At 42.4% G+C, this 21,465-nt stretch overlaps 1 protein-coding gene across 2 annotated transcripts in view; it reads right to left on the bottom strand.

Moving 5' to 3' along the window:
* The window catches only part of FSTL4 (follistatin like 4), a 550,230-nt gene that overhangs the window by 205,388 nt on the left and 323,377 nt on the right, over positions 1–21,465 (bottom strand). For both annotated transcript variants that reach the window (XM_060765261.2, XM_060765262.2), the window contains exon 6: positions 19,020–19,140. In XM_060765261.2, the coding sequence (XP_060621244.2) occupies positions 19,020–19,140 (121 nt within the window). The remainder of the gene's footprint in view (positions 1–19,019; positions 19,141–21,465) is intronic.

Genomic DNA, 21,465 nt, shown 5'->3' with positions numbered 1-21,465 from the left:
GGGCTCATGTAAGCAGTTGGCAAGAAAGGGGGTTGGGGGGAGTGAGTACCACCCCATGTCTCCTGCTTGTCTGACTCAAGAGAACATGGGATAGCCATTTAAACACTTAACGGTGAATTCCATCTTGGTACTAGCCATAAATGTTTACATGGCACCCTATGTTCTCTGCGCTTGGACAACTTGGAGGTGCCACTCATCCTCCCATTCCTGCCATTGTGGCAATCAGTGAGCTGGAGTAACAAAACAATCAGAGAATGGAGGAGGAATGTAGGGGACAATTTCTCCTCTCCCGCTTTCCACCGCTTGTGTTCCTCTGGTATAAGTGAGTGATTAGGATGTTAAGGGTGGCCATCCAGCAGGTCAACCTGAATTTGACAGCAGGACTCCCTGCAACCTCCATAGTGACCAAGGGTGAAGTAACAGTCAATACCATCCTGAGACTGCTCTGCCATTCACTACTCAGGATAAGCTCTATGATAAGTGATCCATGTAGAGAAGCCCCTGGAAACCTACAGGGTGACCATGGGCAAGTCCTATTCTCTCATCCTCAGAGATATAGGCAAAACCCCACTGGAGGAACACAAGTAATATGTGTACACAAAGACAAAAATAGGTTTCCATGGGAACAAACAAAGAATGACTATGAATTTACTACATAAATATATTTGCAGTATGTGGAAATAAGAAATCACAACCAAAGGCAGTTCTCCTAGTACACTGCAGAAGTTGTTTTCAATGTTAAGGATAACCATAACTTTAATACAGCTGTGCCTCCACATTTGTGGTTTCTTTTTCATAGAATCATAGAGTTGGAAGAGACCTCATGGACCATCCAGTCTAACCCCCTGCCAAGAAGCAGGAAAATTGCATTCAAAGCACCCCTTGATCTCATCCTATCAAATGCGGAGGACCTGATCGATGCGGTCGAAGTGGTAGGATCCTTAGGGGCAAGTGACCATGTGCTCCTGCAATTTGAGTTACAAAGGAAGGCCGAAACTAAGACAAGTCAAACCCGCATTTTGGACTTTAGGAGAGCTGATTTCCAAAAAATGAAGGAAACGCTGAGCAGCATTCCGTGGACACAGATACTAAAAGACAAGGGAGCTACGGATGGATGGGAATTTCTCAAGAGTGAAATACTCAAGGCGCAATTGCAAACCGTACCAACAAAGAGAAAAAATAGGACAAGTGCAAAGAAGGCAGAATGGATGTCCAAAGAACTTCTAACTGTGCTAAGACACAAAAGAGACATGCACAAGAAGTGGAAAAAGGGAGAAATCACCAAAGAAGAATTCAAACACATAGCCAACACCTGTAGGGAAAAGGTCCGCAAAGCTAAAGCAAAAAACGAGCTCAGACTTGCCAGGGACATTAAAAACAATAAAAAGGGCTTCTATTCTTATGTCAGTAGAAAAAGGAAAAACAAGGAGGCGATAGGACCTCTTCGCGGAGAAGATGGGGCAATGCTGACAGGGGATAGGGAAAAGGCAGAACTACTTAATGCCTTCTTTGCCTCGGTCTTCTCACAAAAAGAGAGTCTTCAACCTCAGCAAGATGGAATGGATGAGGGATTGGAGGACATCCAACCCCAAATTGGGAAAGAAGTCGTCCAGGAATACCTGGCCGCTCTTAATGAGTTCAAGTCCCCAGGGCCAGATCAACTACACCCCAGAGTATTGAAGGAACTAGCGGAAGTCATTTCGGAACCATTGGCAACCATCTTTGAGAGTTCTTGGAAAACGGGAGAAGTTCCAGCAGATTGGAGGAGGGCCAATGTGGTCCCAATCTTCAAGAAGGGAAAAAAGGATGACCCAAACAACTACCGTTCGGTCAGCCTCACGTCGATACCGGGCAAGATTCTGGAAAAGATTGTTAAGGAAGCGGTCTGCAAACACTTAGAAACAAATGCAGTCATCGCTAATAGTCAACATGGATTTATCAAAAACAAGTCATGCCAGACTAATCTGATCTCTTTCTTCGATAGAGCTACAAGCTGGGTAGATGCGGGGAATGCCGTGGATGTAGCGTACCTGGATTTCAGTAAGGCCTTTGACAAGGTCCCCCACGACCTTCTGGCAAGGAAACTAGTCCAATGTGGGCTAGGCAAAACTACGGTGAGGTGGATCTGTAATTGGTTAAGTGGACGAACACAGAGAGTGCTCACTAATGCTTCCTCTTCATCTTGGAAAGAAGTGACGAGCGGAGTGCCGCAGGGTTCCGTCCTGGGCCCGGTCCTGTTCAACATCTTTATTAATGACTTAGATGAAGGGCTAGAAGGCATGATCATCAAGTTTGCAGACGACACCAAATTGGGAAGGATAGCCAATAGTCCAGAGGACAGGAGCAGAATTCAAAACGATCTTGACAGATTAGAGAGATGGACCAAAACTAACAAAATGAAGTTCAACAGTGACAAATGCAAGATACTCCACTTTGGCAGAAAAAATGAAATGCAAAGATACAGAATGGGGGACGCCTGGCTCGAGAGCAGTACGTGTGAAAAAGATCTTGGAGTCCTCGTGGACAACAAGTTAAACATGAGCCAACAATGTGATGTGGCGGCAAAAAAAGCCAATGGGATTTTGGCCTGCATCAATAGGAGCATAGTGTCTAGATCTAAGGAAGTAATGCTACCCCTCTATTCTGCTTTGGTTAGACCACATCTGGAATATTGTGTCCAATTCTGGGCACCACAATTCAAGAGAGATATTGACAAGCTGGAATGTGTCCAGAGGAGGGCGACTAAAATGATCAAGGGTCTGGAGAACAAGCCCTATGAGGAGCGGCTTAGGGAACTGGGCATGTTTAGCCTGAAGAAGAGAAGGCTGAGAGGAGATATGATAGCCATGTATAAATATGTGAGAGGAAGCCACAGGGAGGAGGGAGCAAGCTTGTTTTCTGCTTCCTTGGAGACTAGGACGCGGAACAATGGTTTCAAACTACAAGAGAGTAGATTCCATCTGAACATTAGGAAGAACTTCCTGACTGTGAGAGCCGTTCAGCAGTGGAACTCTCTGCCCCGGAGTGTGGTGGAGGCTCCTTCTTTGGAAGCTTTTAAGCAGAGGCTGGATGGCCATTTGACAGGAGTGATTTGAATGCAATATTCCTGCTTCTTGGCAGGGGGTTGGACTGGATGGCCCATGAGATCTCTTCCAACTCTTTGATTCTATGATTCTATGATTCTATGGCCATCCAGCCTCTGTTTAAAAGCTTCCAAAGAAGGAGCCTCCACCACACTCGGGGGCAGAGGGTTCCACTGTTGAATGGCTCACACAGTCAGGAAGTTCTTCCTAATGTTCAGATGGAATATCCTTTCTTGTAGTTTGACGCCATTGTTCAGCGTCCCAGTCTCCAGGGCAGCAGAAAACAAGCTCCCTCCCTCCTCCCTATGACTTCCTCTCACATATTTATACATGGCTATCATGTCTCCTCTCAGCCTTCTCTTCTTCAGGCTAAACATGCCCAGCTCTTTAAGCCACTCCTCATAGGGCCTGTTCTCCAGACCCTTGATCATTTTAGTCATTCTCCTCTGAACACATTCCAGCTTGTCAATATCTCTCTTCAATTGTGGTGCCCAGAACTGGAGGCAATATTCCAGGTGTGGTCTAACCAAGGCAGAATAGAGGGGTAGCACGACTTCCCTGGATCTAGACACTATACTCCTATTCATGCAAGCCAAAATCCCATTGGCTTTTTTGCTGCTGCATCATATTGTTGGCTCATGCTTAACTTGTTGTCCACGGGAACCCAAGATCTTTTTCACATGTACTGCTTTCGAGCCACACGTTCTGCATTCTGTATCCTTGCATTTCATTTTTTCTGCCTAAGTGGAGTATCTTGCATTTGTCACTGTTGAACTTCATTTTGTTAGTTTTGGCCCATCTCTCTAATCTGTCAAGATCGTTTTGAATTCTGCCATCAATTTAATTTTTGGCAAACGTGTAAGTGCCATCTGAGGACTCCACCTCTTCAACCTCTCCTTCTCCTCCTCCTCCACCTCCACCTCCACCTCCTCTTAATCTCCTCTTTCCAACAGTGCCAGAAGAGTATAAACTTCTTTTCAGCTCATAGACCTTCTCACCCTAAACATATTCCTATTCTCTTATCTCAATCTCCTAGTTTTTTTTCCTAACGAACCAGCCAGATTTTAAACTGCTTTCCAATTCCTCCCTCCTCACCCCAAGCCTCTTCATGCCAATTCTTTTCTCTCATTCTGCTTTCCTTCCAACAGTGAAAATCACTGTTAAAATCTAGCTGGCTCTTTTGGTAGGTGCTGTGGAAGGGCAGGAAATTTAGAGGAGAGGAAGCAGTGTGGGACATGGAAGTGTCCTGGTGGCAAATTGAGGAAGGGAGTGACGAGCTGGCGATGTTGACATAGTCTGTAACATGCATTTTGTTTTTTGGTTTTTTGGGGGGTTTCTTTTGGGGGGGGGAGATTATTAGATATTAAAAATGTTCCATTTTCCTATACCCCATCCCTTGCAAATGTATATGTTTTTTGAAAAAAAGAATACTAGTCATTATCCAAGCATCAGTACGAAATGTTGCCATGCTGGGTTTATGTTTCAATAATAATGAAGTAGATCGGTGCTCAGGAAATGAGTGATGAATTCAATCATTTTCAGAGCTCAGAAACATACTTTTTAACAACTGACTATTTTAGTTGCAAGGCCCAAAATGTAGCTATTACTTTTGATTGTACTTGGGACCCAAAGTGCCTTCATATCACTACTCAGTTATAGATGGTTTTACAAGTCATTATATTCATTTTTCATTTCACCTACTATGTTCTTCTTTAAAATCTTCCATTTCCTGGAAGCATCATTCCTGATGATAAAAGAGGAAAGTTCAAGGCAGCTGGGTTTTTTTTGTTTTTTGTTTTTGCCAGACCAGTGTTGGGAGAGGAAAGGGGATAGATATATTATATATTGCAGAACCACTTTCAGCTTGAATTCATTTTCAGGGATTTCATAGAAGCCCCATTTCTTATTGGTTGGGCTGGAGGCAGGGACCAAAATATTAAAAGGCTTTAGCTTAAAAGTGTTATTTCGGTGACTAATAAAGCCTTGGGAAGGCATTTCATTTTTTTAGAGTGGTGAAAACCCTGTTAATAAGCATGCAAGACATGATAGCATTGTGAACGGGGTGGGGGGTCACATCTAGAGAATCCCAAAGCATTGGACTAGGACCTCTGGCAGACGTAAGTATCTGGTTCTCAACATTAAATTATCTGGTTCTCCACATTAAATTATATCCAAATTAAACTCTCTCTTCTCACCTACCATTCTGATTCTTGACACCTTCTGAATTTATTTACATTTGAAAACAATGAGCACAATAATTATATTCATACAATTCATGTCAGGTTTTGTTTGGCTATTAATGTGTTCTTCTACTTTAACTAACAGTTTCCCAGTTCATATCTAATGCTTTCTAAAAAACCAGACCCATTCACACTCTAGATCTCAAGGTTATTCAAATAAAAGTGAGTTCAAACACTAAAACCCCTTCCACATAGCTGAATAAAATCCCACATTAGTTGCTTTGAACTGGAATATATGGCAGTGTGGATTCAGATAACCCAGTTCAAAGCATATATTGTGGGATTTTTTTTTGCCCTGATATTCTGGTTTATATGGTTGTGTGGAAGGGCCCCAATATCTATTGAGGATTTTGCCATTAAATTAATATTTCCTTATGGGCAGAAATAATAACATATCAAGCACCACAAATAATTCATCCCACCCCGGCATCACTCAGTGACAATGAAGGCAATTCATGTATTGAATCATGAATAATGACACATAAAATAAAGGATGCATATATGTGAGTCCATCTCAAAATGTCATTTCTAAATTGAAAAGGCAAAAAAATCATTCCACAGTTCTCTTCATTTGTCCTATTTTGTCAGAAACAAAATATGTATTATAACTACAGTTTTAAAAAGTCACTGTTTGTATTGTACCTATTATGCTGGTTGAATAGCCAATCACTTTTCCAAGTTTACCTTGTTACATATGTGAATAGAGCTTTTGCCCAGAGGAAAACCTAGCTAAAGAAGAAAAACATTTGAGTGGGAGGAGTGGATAAAGGTCAGGGGAGAAATGTTCTTGACTTTGGAGGAGAACATTGTATAACAACAAGGTGAAAAACTATATTGGAACTCTCAAACTTCTTGTATTTTTTCATAAAAAGTATTGTAAGAAAGCCAAATGTTCCATGGACATGTTGCAGTGGAACCTTTACATGTGATCATATTCTTTGTATGGAAAATAAGGAGTTTGAAATAGGGAACAATTACAGCTACTCCATAAAAAATTTCCAAAGAAAAATAGTCTCATACATGGATGTATTCTTGAGTGACTTGGGATATACAGATCAATTGGGACAACATTGTTCCCAGAACTTTCCCCACCTCCATATCCTACCAAAATTGAATGGTGCAAAATTGCTCCATTAGATTTCTCTCTATGGCCCCAAATAGACTGTCACATAATGCAGTTTGAAACTATGTTATATGGTCTGTGTAGACTCATATAATGCAGTTAAATGCAATTAGATGGAGCCTGTGTGTATACATTCATGTGGTTTATTTATTTGTCGTGTCAGGACAACCAGTCAAATTATATTACATTTCTAACAGAACAAAGCAAACAAACAGACAAAATACAAAAATTGTGAGTATGGTAGTTGATTAAATGTCCTTTGACCAGTATCTGGCCACTTGGAGTGCTCCTGGTGTTGCTGCAAGAAGGTCCTCCATTGTGCATGTGGCAGGGCTCAGGTTGCATTGCAGCAGGTGGTCTGTGGTTTGCTCTTCTCCGCACTCGCATGTCGTGGATTCAACTTTGTAGCCCCATTTCTGAAAGTTGGCTCTGCATCTCGTGGTGCCAGAGCGCAGTCTGTTCAGTGCCTTCCAAGTCGCCCAGTCGTCTGTATGCCCAGGGGGGAGTCTCTCATTTGGTATCAGCCATTGGTTGAGGTTCTGGGTTTGAGCCTGCCACTTTTGGACTCTCACTTGCTGAGGTGTTCCAGTGAGTGTCTCTGTAGCTCTTAGAAAACTATTTCTAGATTTAAGTCGTTGGCGTGCTGGCTGATACCCAAACAGGGGATGAGCTGGAGATGTCTCTGCCTTGGCCCTTTCACTATTGGCTGCTACTTCCCGGTGGATGTCAGGTGGTGCAATACCAGCTAAGCAGTGTAATTTCTCCAGTAGTGTAGGGCGCAGACACCCCGTGATAATGTGGCATGTCTCATTAAGAGCCACATCCACTGTTTTAGTGTGGTGAGATGTGTTCCACACTGGGCATGCATACTCAGCAGCAGAGTAGCACAGCGCAAGGGCAGATGTCTTCACTGTATCTGGTTGTGATCCCCAGGTTGTGCCAGTCAGTTTTCGTATGATATTGTTTCTAGCACCCACTTTTTGCTTGATGTTCAGGCAGTGCTTCTTGTACGTCCATCCAGTCGCCGACCGCGTGGTTGCGATTGTTGTCTCGCGGCCTCTCTGCCCGGCGGCTGTGGCGAGCGGCCGCTGGGTTCTTCCATCTGTTGCCAGCGGCCTGACGAAGTCCCCTGCTTGGTGATTCCTCCGCGACGATCCTCCGCGATTTCCGTGCTTCCAGGGGACGCCGCCTCTGCGCCTTCGGCTGGGAGCGGCCTGGTTCCTCTGCGTCTTGCTGCCAACTGGCGCTGCCCCGCGCTCCATCCTGGCGGAGGCCTGTGAGCAGCCAGGCTCTCCCCCCCCCCCCCCGCCTACGTATCCACCGCTGCTTAAGCAAACCTAACCGGGCCCCCACGCGTTTACCATCGTCTGAGTGATCCTGGCTCGGGAGAGTCAATTCCTTAAAAGGGCCTGACCATCTGGAGCCCAGCGGTCCCCTCAAGACTCTTTACCCGGCTGTGCCCATCCTAGGACTATTAGGCCATTGTTGGGTGGCTGGAATTCCTTACATAACTGCTGCTACGAGATTCACCATCGGCTGCTATTATTGTATTGCATTGTAGTGTCATCGTTCATGCTATTGCCTCTAACTCCGGAAAGAAATACCAATTTAAGTCATTATCAGACTCTGTATCTATTGTAACAACTCTAATGACATTCTTTAAAAATCCCACAACTCTTGCAATCTGTGGGTCCCCATGAGATCTATACCCTTGTGAATCAAGACAGAACTGTGGACTGAACGAACAATTTGCGCTGTTTTTGCACTATTCTACATCTGTTAGCCAACGCTGCTAAGTCTCATAATTACCAGCACTTTAACCATTGTTTACCAACTGCACCTTAACTCCTTGCACTTTAAACTCCAAGCACTTTAATCCCGTAACCCCCTATTCGGCAGCTATTAATTACGTGATAAATTCTAGTGCACTTTACCAGCTTTAGCATCTAGCACTTTAATATCTGCTGGCACTTTAGGTTAGGGACTAGAATTAACGCAGTACCAACGCCCTCACTCATGTTGTCTCCCACCCTTTGGTATTTACTGCTAGTGTTGCTGGTGGAGTGGGAGGTAGACAGGGAGTGGAGCAGGTGGGAAGATCTCAAAAACAACATTGCAGGAGTGGAAAAGGAGTGGGGGGGGGAGTGGGGTGGCAGGAGGGGAAAGCAAGAGAACAAACAACCTGGAATGAATTATGGGAAGAATCTATGAGGGAGAAGTGCAATACGGTAGAAGGAGGGTGTTCTGATGGCCGAGGGGCCCCCATAGAAATTATAACGGGGAGGGGGAGATGCAGGAAAGGGAGACCACTAATTCGGCCTAGTGATAGAAGAAATTTGACAAATCGAATTCGGCCTAGAGTTAGAAGAAGAAATTTAACAACTTGTAATCGGTCTCCTGACAAGGTAGGTTGGTGTACCCAGGATGGCGGTCCCTCCGGGTTGAAAATGGTGCTGTTGAACGCCAGATCTGTCAACGGAAAAACATCTTTCATCCAAGATATAATTTTGGATGAACGGGCAGATCTGGCGTGCATCACAGAGACCTGGTTGGACGAAGCTGGAGGAGTAAATTTGACCCAGCTTTGTCCACCAGGGTTCTCTCTGCAGCACCAGTCGAGACCCGGAGGGCGGGGAGGCGGAGTTGCAGTGGTCTATAAAAATACAATCCCTCTGACCAGAGGCCCCATCCCACAGTCAACTAATTTTGAATGTGTCCACCTGAGGGTGGGTGACCGGGACAGAATAGGGCTTCTGTTAGTGTACCGCCCACCTCACTGCACTACGGTCTCCCTACCTGAGCTAGCAGGGGTGGTCTCGAGCCTGGCACTGGAGTCCCAACGGCTCCTTGTGCTGGGGGACTTCAATGTACACGCCGAGACTACCCTAGTAGGAGCAACTCAGGACTTCATGTCTTCCATGGCAACCATGGGGCTGTCCCAACGGGTATCTGGCCCCACCCACTGTGCTGGACACACATTGGATTTGGTTTTCTGTCAGGGATGGGAGCTAGGTGGCGGTGTTGAGGAGTTGTCCATCTCTCCGTTGCCATGGACCGACCACCATCTGGTCAGATTTAGACTTACTGTACCTCCTAACCTCTGCAGAGGTGGGGGACCCATTAAGTTGGTCCGCCCCAAGAGGCTTATGGATCCGAATGGATTCCTGACGGCTCTTGGGGAGTTTCCCGCCGCCTCGGTTGGTGATTCTGTTGATGCCCTGGTCTCTCTCTGGAACAGGGAGATGACTAGGGCAATAGACACGATCGCTCCAGAATGTCCCCTCTTGAGTAACCGAGCTAAACCAGCTCCTTGGTTTAACGAGGAGTTGGCAGTGATGAAGCGAAAGAAGAGGGAACTAGAGAGCGTGTGGCGTTCAGGTCTGAGCGAGCCAAACCGAACACGGTTTGTGTTCTTTTTAAGGGCATATGCCGCAACAATAAAGGCCGCGAAGAAATCTTTCTTCGCGGCCACTATTGCGTCTGCAAAGAACCGTCCGGCTGAGCTGTTTCGAGTTGTCAGAGGCCTTTTAAATCCCGCCCCCCAAGACGGGAGCCCTGACAACCCGGCAGCCCGCTGTGATGCTTTTGCTCGGTTCTTTGCAGACAAAGTCGCTTTGATCCGTTCTGGTCTGGACACCATATTAACGGCAGTAGATGAGGATGTAGCTGGAGCATCTGCTTGTCCGGTTTTATTGGATTCATTTCAATTGGTGAAGCCCGAGGATGTGGACAAGATACTTGGAGGAATGAGGCCTACCACATGCATCCTGGACCCCTGTCCATCCTGGCTTGTAAAGGAAGCCAGAGGGGGATTGGCCGAGTAGGTGAAGGTGGTGGTTAATGCCTCCCTTCGGGAAGGCATTATTCCAGCGAGCTTAAAACAAGCTATAATAAAACCGCTGTTGAAAAAACCATCACTGGACTCCACTCAATTCGACAACTATCGGCCAGTTTCCAATCTCCCCTTTTTGGGCAAAGTCTTGGAACGTGTGGGGGCCTCACAACTCCAGGTATTCTTGGTAGACACGGATTATCTAGATCCGGCACAGTCTGGGTTTAGGCCGGGACATGGTACCGAGACAGCCTTGGTCGCCTTAGTGGATGATCTGCGCCGGGAGCTCGACAGGGGGATTGTGTCCCTGTTGGTGCTGCTGGACCTCTCAGCGGCCTTCGATACCGTCGACCACGGTATCCTTCTGGGACGCCTCGCAGGGATCGATCTCGGAGGTACTGTTCTGCAGTGGCTCCGGTCATTCTTAGAGGGCCGATCTCAGAAGGTGTTACTGGGGGACACCTGTTCAACTCCGCAACCGTTGTCTTGTGGGGTTCCTCAGGGCTCAATACTGTCCCCTATGTTGTTCAACATCTACATGAAGCCGCTGGGTGAGATCATCTGGAGTTTCGGAGTGCGGTGTCATCTGTACGCAGATGATGTCCAACTCTGTCACTCCTTTCCACCTGCTACTAAGGAGGCTGTTCAAGTCCTGAACCGGTGCTTGGCCGCTGTGACGGTCTGGATGAGGGCGAACAAATTGAAATTGAATCCAGACAAGACAGAGGTACTCCTGGTCAGTCGCAAGGCCGAACAGGGTATAGGGTTACAGCCTGTGTTGGATGGGGTCGCACTCCCCCTGAAGACACAGTTTCGCAGCTTGGGTGTGACCCTGGACTCATCGCTGAGCCTGGAACCCCAGGTTTCGGCGGTGACCAGGGGAACATTCGCACAGTTAAAACTCGTGTGCCAGCTGCGACCGTACCTTGGGAAGTCTGACTTGGCCACGGTAGTCCACGCCCTGGTTACATCCCGTTTAGACTACTGCAACGCTCTCTACGTGGGGTTGCCCTTGAAGACTGTTCGGAAGCTTCAAATGGTCCAACGTTCGGCAGCCAGGCTGCTAACAGGAGCGGCACTCAGGGAGCACACCACTCCTCTGTTGCGCCAGCTCCACTGGCTGCCAATCTGCTACCGGGCACAATTCAAGGTGCTGGCTTTAGCCTATAAAGCCCTAAATGGTTCTGGCCCTACCTACCTCTCCGAATGCATCTCCTCCTATGAACCGACCAGGACATTAAGATCGTCTGGGGAGGCCCTGCTCTCGGTCCCGCCCGCATCGCAGGCGCGGTTGGCGGGGATGATAGACAGGGCCTTCTCGGTGGTGGCCCCTCGGCTATGGAACGCCCTACCTGTGGACATCAGACAGGCCCCTTCACTGCTGGCATTCCGGAGGAAGGTCAAGACTTGGCTTTACGAATAAGTGTTTGGCTAAATAATGCAATGAAATACAGTAATACGGTACAATTGATCACAGGAATTGGTATAAGGGATTATGATTACGGATTCTGATTCTGACTTGTTTGCTGAGGCATATATCTAGGATTATGATTGTTTGACCTGATGTTTTGTATAATGTGTTTTTAACTGCCTTCTTGTTGTTATTGTGTTGATCTTTACTATGTAAACCGCCTTGAGTCGCCATTTCGGCTGAGAAAGGCGGTATAGAAGTAAAGCAAATAAATAAATAAATAATAGGTAAGAGCACGGTCCAGAGTGACTCCCAGATATTTGGGTGCATTGCAATGCTCCAGTGGGATTCTTCCCCAGGTGATCTTCAGAGCTCGGGATGCTTCTCTATTCTTGAGATGAAAGGCACATGTCTGTGTTTTGGATGGGTTGGGGATCAGCTGGTTTTTCTTGTAATAGGCAGTAAGAGCACCTAAAGCTTCGGAAAGCTTCTGTTCTACCATCTCAAAGCTCCCTGCTTGAGCAGTAATGGCATGATCATCAGCATAGATGAAACTGTCTGTCCCTTCTGGCAGGATTGCAAGACATCCGGGCGTCCCCTGGGCAACGTCTTCATAGATGGCTGATTCTCTCGCCACAGAAGCAACCAGCATGCAAACAAGCAAGCAAAACAACCAACGGACCTTTTCAGGACCAACCATGACAATAATCTCAATCAACATAGAAGGCATGTTGGCCTGCCAAAGAGCAACTGCTCTATGAACTGTGCCGAGATAAGAAATGCGATGTGCTGTGTGTCCAAGAAACACACAGGGATGAACAACAGAAACATTCATGTGGTGCTCACAAGTGAGAGTACTACAGGGGCCAAAGGTATCTGATTGTCTGGACTCCACTTTATAAAATGGAAGGGAAAACCAGCATAACTGAGCATAGAGAATATAGAGATCCTGTGCTTTGGGTCCACCACCCTATCTTCACAACCCTTCCTTGCTTTCTCTTTTTACCCTTTTCCATAGAATATTAGAATGAGGAAAACAAGATCTAAACTTTATGTCCGTTTGAGAACGTGTGTCCCTTTTAAAATGTTCTCCAGATCATTCTGAATATGGCTTGGTGAACTACTAGCTTCAAAACAATTCAAAATAAGAATTTGTTCAGCATATAATGCTTAGCTATATTATGGAATTATAGGGAAAGGAATCTTGTAGAATCACTAGGACTGAGAAAAAGAAATTTTAGCATGAGCTTTCATAAACTACACAATAGAATTAATGCAGTTTGACCATTCTCCCCAAAATTAAAAGGCCATATATTATACTCAAATGTTTTGCAATCTCTCTAGGGCTCTTCTTCCTATTCTGTTTAGTTGTTTGAATATAATAATTGGTAATTAAATAAGTAACAACCAATTAAAACAGCATATAAAATACATTTTAAATGCATATTTAAAACCTAAACCCAACTACATCTTTCAACCATTAAATTCATTACTGAGTGGTGAGTTAGCAGTTATGCTGTAATTGAGCTCAGTAATTGAGATTTGGTCTAAATGTGAATTTTTCGAGTAGTTTAAATTGTACCAGTTAATGTGGAAATTGAACACAAGTGACCTGGGATGAAGACACTATCAGCTGCCACAATTAAAAGACATTCCCCAAAAGTATATTTTAGTTCATCAAGACACATTAGTAGCCTCACTCCCTAACTGACAGTGTACAAGTGGGGGGGGGGGGGGGCTGTATTACATTGTCAGGAAGCCTGATACAATGCTGAGCCAAGCTGTCATAAATGAGTGTCATTTTGGAGAACTCTAATGAGCACTGAGTTATAATTTGCAGAAACTTTAACTTCAGTGTTAATGACATGTTATTAATTCACACTGAGTTGACAAGACAGAATCATTGTGATTGAACACATGTTTTCCTTCTTTTTGACACATTTGTATTGCTAAATGACCTGCCCACATTGATTACTTTACATTATATAGTACTAGAAGATTATATTATTTTCCCCTTAGCCAGAACATCGCATCTGCCAACTTCCTCTCTCATCATTGCATTACCAAATTACATAAAGGTAAAGCCAGAAGTGACTTGCCTAATTTTAATGACCTCCAGTCAGATTTCATCCCAAAAGATCTATTCAAAAGCAGTCATCTCAGCATATTTAAAGTCCTACTCAGCTAGGCTATGAGCTTTCCAAATTAGCAGATTTTTTCCCAAACCAGTTGAATGGGATAATTCTATGATGGAACTTACCAGTAGCTGTTCCCTTTCCCCCCATTTTTCTTAGGTCATTGAAGGTAAAAAAATGCTTTAGCATTTTACCCACAAGGACTGAGTCACACATTCATGTTTCTCACTGGATAATTATAAGATAACATGTGATAACCTGCATATAAGAAATAGCTATCACAGACTGGATGCCATAGATATTATTTTGTATCACAGATCTCAAGTCAAACTCAGCAGGCTTTCACAGAACAAATGACTTGTTCAAGTATGATCTATTTTATATGATTCTATGTTTAGTCAGAAACAATTTCATTGATTCAGCCTGAGTAGCTTCAAAGTAAATGTGCTGTTAAGCAATGAGACCTCACATGACAAAATATACTCATCAGCTCAATTTCTGGGATACCAGCAACATGAATAAAAGGATAACTATTTGTTAATGGTGTCCCAGAGCTGCCATCCTCTTTTATCAATATCAAAGACACCTGTAAGACCTATGCAAGATCAGACCAAAGGATTATCTAGCTCATCATATTAGCCACCTCACATTTTTAGGAAGAAAAAGGGGGTATGCCAAATAATAAATAAATGCATATACAAATTATGTTTGCACAATAGAAAAGTTGTTGCCTTTGAGAAGCCAACCATCAGAATATGAGGGCATCAAATACCAATGGTATCTGATAGATATAACAAAAACACAGGGGAGGAAGTCCACAGCTGAAGGGCCACCACCCAGAAGGCCCTGTCTCTTGTCCCCACCAATCGCACCTTAATCTACAAACCTCAGAATTCTGCTGTGACAGCCTCCTGCAGAAAGGAGGAGTTTGCAGTTTAGGGAGGGGTCTTTAAACTTCTCATTAAGAGAAGCCTTGGGCTTCCCTAAACTACAACCCCCAGAATTCTGCAGGAGGCAGTCACGGCATTTAAAATGGATTAAAGTGGGAAAATGCTCAAGTGTGATGGGGCTTCAAGTTTCATGTCTGGTGAACATCCCCCTGCCTCCCATGATGAGTTGACTTTTCATGATGTCAGTGAGTTGCTTATTTAACAGTTAGTAACTATAAATTAAGAGACAGTGTACTATATGCACAACAACTGGAGAACAGGGTTTGATTCCCAGCTTGTCCATGGAATACACTGAGTGACTTAAGCAAATCACATTCTCATCCTCAGAGGAAGGCAATGGAGACCCCTCTCTGAACAAATCATGTAAAAAACAACCCTGTGACAAGTTTGTCTTAGGGTCACCATAATTCAGCAACCACATTCCTGAGCCTGAGGATATTTCCACTTTTATCTAGCTCCCAGAAAGACTCTTCACTAACCATTACCAACAAATATCCTGCCCTTGCCATTGCTGTATGCTTCTGAAAGCTACACTTCTCAAAGGCTATTGTTCTATATAACCTCCTGCTTAGGTCACAGAAAAGTAAGACATATTAACATAGAAGAGGAAGAACTCATTTATGTGGGTTTGTTGGCAGAATGCATGGCAGGCTCATGGAAGTAGGTGAAATTATTTGTGATACACAACAAAACCAATCCATCTTTGGAAACAGAAGCATGGGTGGAATGTACTTTTTTCATGAAGCAGCTTCTTCTTGTTTTTAATAACAAATATGGGAAGCACCAGTTCTGGAAAGGAATGAGGTGAGGAGAAAATATCATACAAATGCAGATCTGAAACATGTAACACTCCCCAGAAACCCTTTATTTGGACTGGCTCAGAAGTAAGAAATTTCTCCAATTTATTTGGGCTTATCCAGTTCAAGCTGAAAAAAGCTTACCCATCACTAATTGCAACCCAACTGAAACATTTGTTAAACAGACATGGATTGCAATATCTGAAAACAAACAAAACCTGTTTGCTTCTTTGTTGCACAAACAGCTTGACTATGCAATTCACAGTATGGAGACAGGCCTTCTCTGTGACAGTGGATGATTTTTTTTCTGCCTCACTACACTGCATAGAGTGGATGCTGATCATCTGCTTGTTTTTGGAAATAGCCACTTCAGTGGTTGAGGAGCAGCTCAAACATGGTCCTGTAGTGGTTATGCTAAGTTAAACATCCTATTGCATTGACAATATGCTATAGTTTGTCATTGGTTTTATCTACCATGTAATTTAACCTCTTCTTACTAATTTTGGTCTCTATGATTTTTTGCACCTGTCTCAGATTTTATTGCCTATTTAAAAATCAATGAACCACAAATACATTCCAAAGCTCTTGGAATTTAACTTATGTTTCCTGTGACTTTGAAAAACCATTGATCCAAATACAGTCCCCAGTAACTGTGTGTCAAGTGTTTATGGCAAGGTTAATTCACTTTATGGCCTACTTAAGAAAAGAAGTTTTATGTTTTATTACATATCTGTGACTCCAGATAGGATGCGATGACTTTAATGCAAGCACAGTACAAAACAGTGTGAAAACTAAATTCTCTATTTTTTCTCCAAACCATTATAAATTCATTATTTTGAATTTTTAAATGAGAAAATGAACTTCGATTTTATAAATAAAAACATATGCCTGTACTTATTTTGCTAGCATCTAAGAAGGACAACAAAACATAAAGACATGAAATTCCATTTCATAATAGACTTTTTGCGTCTAGCTAACAATCATGGGACATAAAAATATTCTGAAAGCAAGCCTTTGGAAGTCTTAGAGTAAAAAAAAAATAAAACTTCCATTCAATTCTCAAGTTCCAGACATCAGAGGGAGAGAAACTGCCCAAATTGTGTGACTTCAAAACTCTTAAAGCAGATTTTTTTTTTTAAATGGAGAATGCAGGCGGAATGCTGACTTTATTCATAACTTCAAAATCCTGTTGGAAATGGTTCTGGTCCTGCTGACAATCTCCTCTAGAGAGTAATTCCCAATTAGGCAATATCTGTACTGGTGATGTGTAATATTTACAGCTCAGCTCATATTTAATTTCTCTTTCCTCCTAGTCCAACATTTCTTTGAGAACTACCAGAAGAAAGGGTATTTCTTATTTCTTAGAGTTTTTCAACCACACTTCAAAAGGCAAGGGAAGTCAAGGGAGCACATCCTTTGACTTCCCTTGCCAAGCCAATTTACCAGTGCAGAGGGAGAAGGGAAGACAAAAATGAGGAAGTATGGCTGCCAAGAACAGATAATGTATAAAGTCCATCCCTTGTGATAATCACAAACAAGACAATCCAGGCCTGGACTGATGCACACATAGGGCTTTGTTCACTTCCCTTTCTTCAGCCTGTAAGCTAGACAACTCAATTGAGCCTACAATTAGGACTACATTTAACTCAGGCAGGCTGTCAGGAGATATGAAAATATAAGGAAGAGAAGGGGACAGGAGACCATTAGAAATCAGCTCTGAATCTTGAAGAGTATGGTTTCAAATAATAATGGACTTTGAGATGCATCAAATCATCTGAAACCTGGCTTCCAAATATTGGATCAATCAATGGTTTTAACCACTGGTCACCAGTGCTTGAACATCACACAAGAAGTTATGGTCTTCTATACATTGACGGTGCTATAAAAATAAATAAATCTTCACCTTCATCATATCCAAAATAAATAAATAATCACCTCGATCTTTTTCAGTAACAGGCAACAACATTGAATTTAGCCTTTTCTAACAACGCAAGGATCCAAAACCTTTTTTTTTTGCAGACAAAATGTTGTTCTTGCCTTGATTGCTATATGTAACTGGGGTGCTACTACCTACTGACCATCCAGACAGAGTAAGGTACATTTAGCCATTTTCTTGGTAAGCATTAAAATAAAGCACCTACACCATAAAGGGGAAAAAAACTTTTGGTGAATAACAAGATGTAACACACACTGCTCTTCACAATAGTGCCAATAGGAATGTGACTTCATAGCAATAGAACAATCAAAGTCACTACTAAAGCACTCTTCCATTGACATCTATCCTACATATTCCTATTAAGAACTGATTCAATAGATGGAGTGGGAGATAACTTTTTTTTCTCCACTTACCCTGAGTGTCATTCTCATATTTTCATAGTAGGCGTAAGAAAACAGTAATCTGCCAGGTAAGTAGCAAAGTTATGTAACAGTTCTCAAATGAACAGAAAAGAAAGGTTGCTCTTCTTCATTGCATCTAATTCTTTAAAACAATTATATATTATACATTATTTTATACAAAAAGATTAGAGCCCTTTAATTTTTTTAACAGTGAGAAAGGTTGCCCCATGACTTGTTACCCGAGACACAGAAGCAAATGGCACTTTCAACTCTGCACCATGTCAATATGTCAATTCATAAATATTTAAAAATAAATGTATATTAATTGTAAGGAAACCCTGATAATGAGAATCCTGGAGTAATGCAATCTTTGCAGTTTGAGAATTATTAAAAATGTGTGCAGTTTTTGTGCATAAAATTATATGGAAAATACTGTTTCTGTGGAGAAATAGGATTTTTTTTTTTTGCAAAAAAGATGCTACTACTTGTTTAGAAAATGCTGTTTTCTGTACACCCGCCGCCTACACACACACATTTTTATGTTCAATGTTCAAAAACCAGTTTTTGAAGACTTTCCTACAGCAGGAAGAAAGTTACCAAAATTACCTTTTCCTTCCCTTGAGAACAAAATTCATGAGTAATTACATCCCTAACCGGACACATAGCTCCAAATGCTAATTTCATTTTCCAGTTAAAAGAGATGATCCTGTAGGCACTCCAACAATATGCAAATAGATTCTAAAAAATTGCTGTCCTCACATAACATTCAAAACATGCTGTCCAATAATAGGATTGACCCTGACAATGACTGTTCATCAATTCTTTCTCTTCTGTATATATCCAGCATGGGTACCTCAACATTTGTGTGTCCTTGCAACAACAGAGGAGAATTTGCATATTATCTTGTTCTGGTTATGCTCAGTTGCTCAGCAGAGCCATTGTTCATACTCCTTTAATGCTCTTCACCATTGCCTGGGGAGATTTTGAGGGTTTCAGTGGGAGAGAGGCACTATGACCCCTTGCCACAGATGAGGACACTCTCCTTCTCTGTCTATATTTCAATACAGGTTTCCAACACACCAGGCCACACTTAGAATATATCACTACTTACGAAATGCAGTATAGAGTTCTTGTAGAGTTAGGTAGCCATCATTGTTGTAGTCATCAAATCGGAGCAGATCTTCTGGTGTACACTCCAAGAAATCATCTTCCAGATCATCCCTTTTCACCTGCTGTTAAGAAGATGGAATATTAACATTAGTCAAAATTTTTAATTGAATGCATTCTTCCATGGAAAAATAAATGCAAAAAGAGGGAAAGAGTTGCAGGGACAATGAAAAGTGTATACAGACAAAAACCAGTATTTTGATGGCAATGCCAACTTTTCTCCAATATTCTTTGCTGACTTGAAGACAGAGATTCCATAAAGGACTGTTGCTTTCATATGTTCTGACATACAGGCACAGTGAAGCAGTTTTGTACATCATTGACTCCAATTTTTATTTTGGCTGTTGTCTTAGATAAATGCACAATAGTAAGAAAGAAAGAAAGAAAGAAAGAAAGAAAGAAAGAAAGAAAGTAACAGGGATGCATAATGAAATGAAATGTATATTTTCCTCTTCAGGGCATTACCCAATTTAGGGCATTACCAGGAAGTCCCTGGTAATGAACAAGATAGTAGCTTCTGTAGGTTTGTTAAGTTGAATTTGTATGTAAGTTGGTACATTTTTAAAGTAATTCCAGCCATCTCTCTCCCTCTCCCTGTTTTTGCTTTGCTTTATGTGGCCCTGTCCCAGTGATAATGGGATTTTGAAAAAAAAATTAGCTTGTTGTGAAACAAGGATTGGTGAGAAAATTTCAGTGTAGACATCTTTTCCCCATGATAACTTTTCCAGGAGTGATTTTTCCCTTCCAAGGGGTAGATTTATCTCACTTTCTGTTGTCTCACTCTCGTTCCTAACCACAAGTTGTTTTGTAAGTCAGATGTTTGTAACTCGAGGACTGTCTGTAGTTCCAGAGCCCATTTTTTGTGCACAGCCCCAGAATCCTATGTTTCATTTATAATTCTCAGTTTGTTTCATCTTACTGATGACAATTTCAAGAAATCATGTTTTTTTAAAAAATGACCCTTCACCTACTGTAAAGAATGTTCAATAAAAGTGAGACCAACCATAACTTCCAGAATCAATCCTCTAAAAATGGAATTTTTCCTTTGTCTACTTTTGTATTGAAAATTGATTAACTTTTCATAATACTGACAAGGTTCTTTGATTTAAGGCCAAGAAAGAAACCACTTTAGCAGCTATGTATTCCATAGATTTATTAAAGTAATCCCACAAACACATTAAAGTTTTAAATGAAAATAACATTTCAATTACCACAGCTGTTAATAGGCCTGTATATTCACAATACAGATGTTTACCTGATGTGTCATAATCTTAAGGGGGGGGAGGAGGAACTTTCAATCAGGGTTTTTCAGCGACTAAGTCTAGATTTGGACCAAGAAGTGAAAGGAGAACTATTGATCTCTTGTTTCCTTATTGATAAAAGCAATTCTGCGGCAAAAGGAATTGTCTGACACTAATTGAAATGAAAAAGTTGGCAACTTTCCCAGGTCTAAAATCCATTTATCCTTAACTCCTTCTGCCTTTTCCCTATTTACTACTTTGACATTAGGAAATAGGAGGGGAGGTTGATAGCTCCATAGATGTTTTCCAGGGGTGTCCATACTAATGCAAAAAATATTTTTAGTTTTTTATGTTTTCTATTCTTTTAACTGAGTTTTCTATATCAACAGTTTTCTCCATCGACACTCAAGAAACAGGAGGCATTGATGTCAGTGGAGGTGGGAAGAAGAAGAAAGTGGGCCCTTGGTATCCTCTGGGGTTTTCTTCTTTTAAATACCAAAATCTTTTAGTGCTCAAGTCTCATTATCTATAATGACATAGTCAAATAGTCTTCCTTATATGAAATGACCAAATCGAGGTTTGCTTTTTGGATGTATTTGGTGTGGGTGGGTGCGTGGAGAGGGGAATATTTTCAAGCTCTTGGTGTGAATTCATGGATTTAGAATGTGGATAAAGAGGGCTGACAGCTCAATGTGAGCAGATTTTCAGGAAGCACAAAGAGGAATGGCAAAAAAGGAGAAGAAAGTCCAAGTGCATTTGTGGTTGACTGACTGCTACCATAGCATTTTGCTTCAGCCACTTTAAATATTACCTGCCTCGAGTCACAAGAAGAGGCAAGCAATAAATAAATTGTTTTTATTGTTGTTATTGTTGCTACTAAGTACTGGCAAGTCATTTTCATTATCATCTTTATGGTTTTCCAAATATTTTCAGTGTGGAATTACACTGATTTCATACATGTGGGATAACAGAGAGGGCACTGCTTTAATTTTCCCTGAGAGGGTATTCCAAAGGAGGGGTGCCACTCCCGAAGTGGACGCCTCTCTGGAAATCTTTAACCTGAGTGAATCACGGAACTTAGCTGACACTAGCCTTTCCCCACCAGATCAGAGAGTTGTCACTGCTGTGGGACTCACTGTTGCTGATGCC

The sequence above is a fragment of the Anolis sagrei genome, chromosome 2 (genome assembly GCF_037176765.1).
Source record: "Anolis sagrei isolate rAnoSag1 chromosome 2, rAnoSag1.mat, whole genome shotgun sequence".
NCBI lineage: Eukaryota > Metazoa > Chordata > Lepidosauria > Squamata > Dactyloidae > Anolis > Anolis sagrei.
This window is presented reverse-complemented; position numbering and strand designations above follow the sequence as displayed.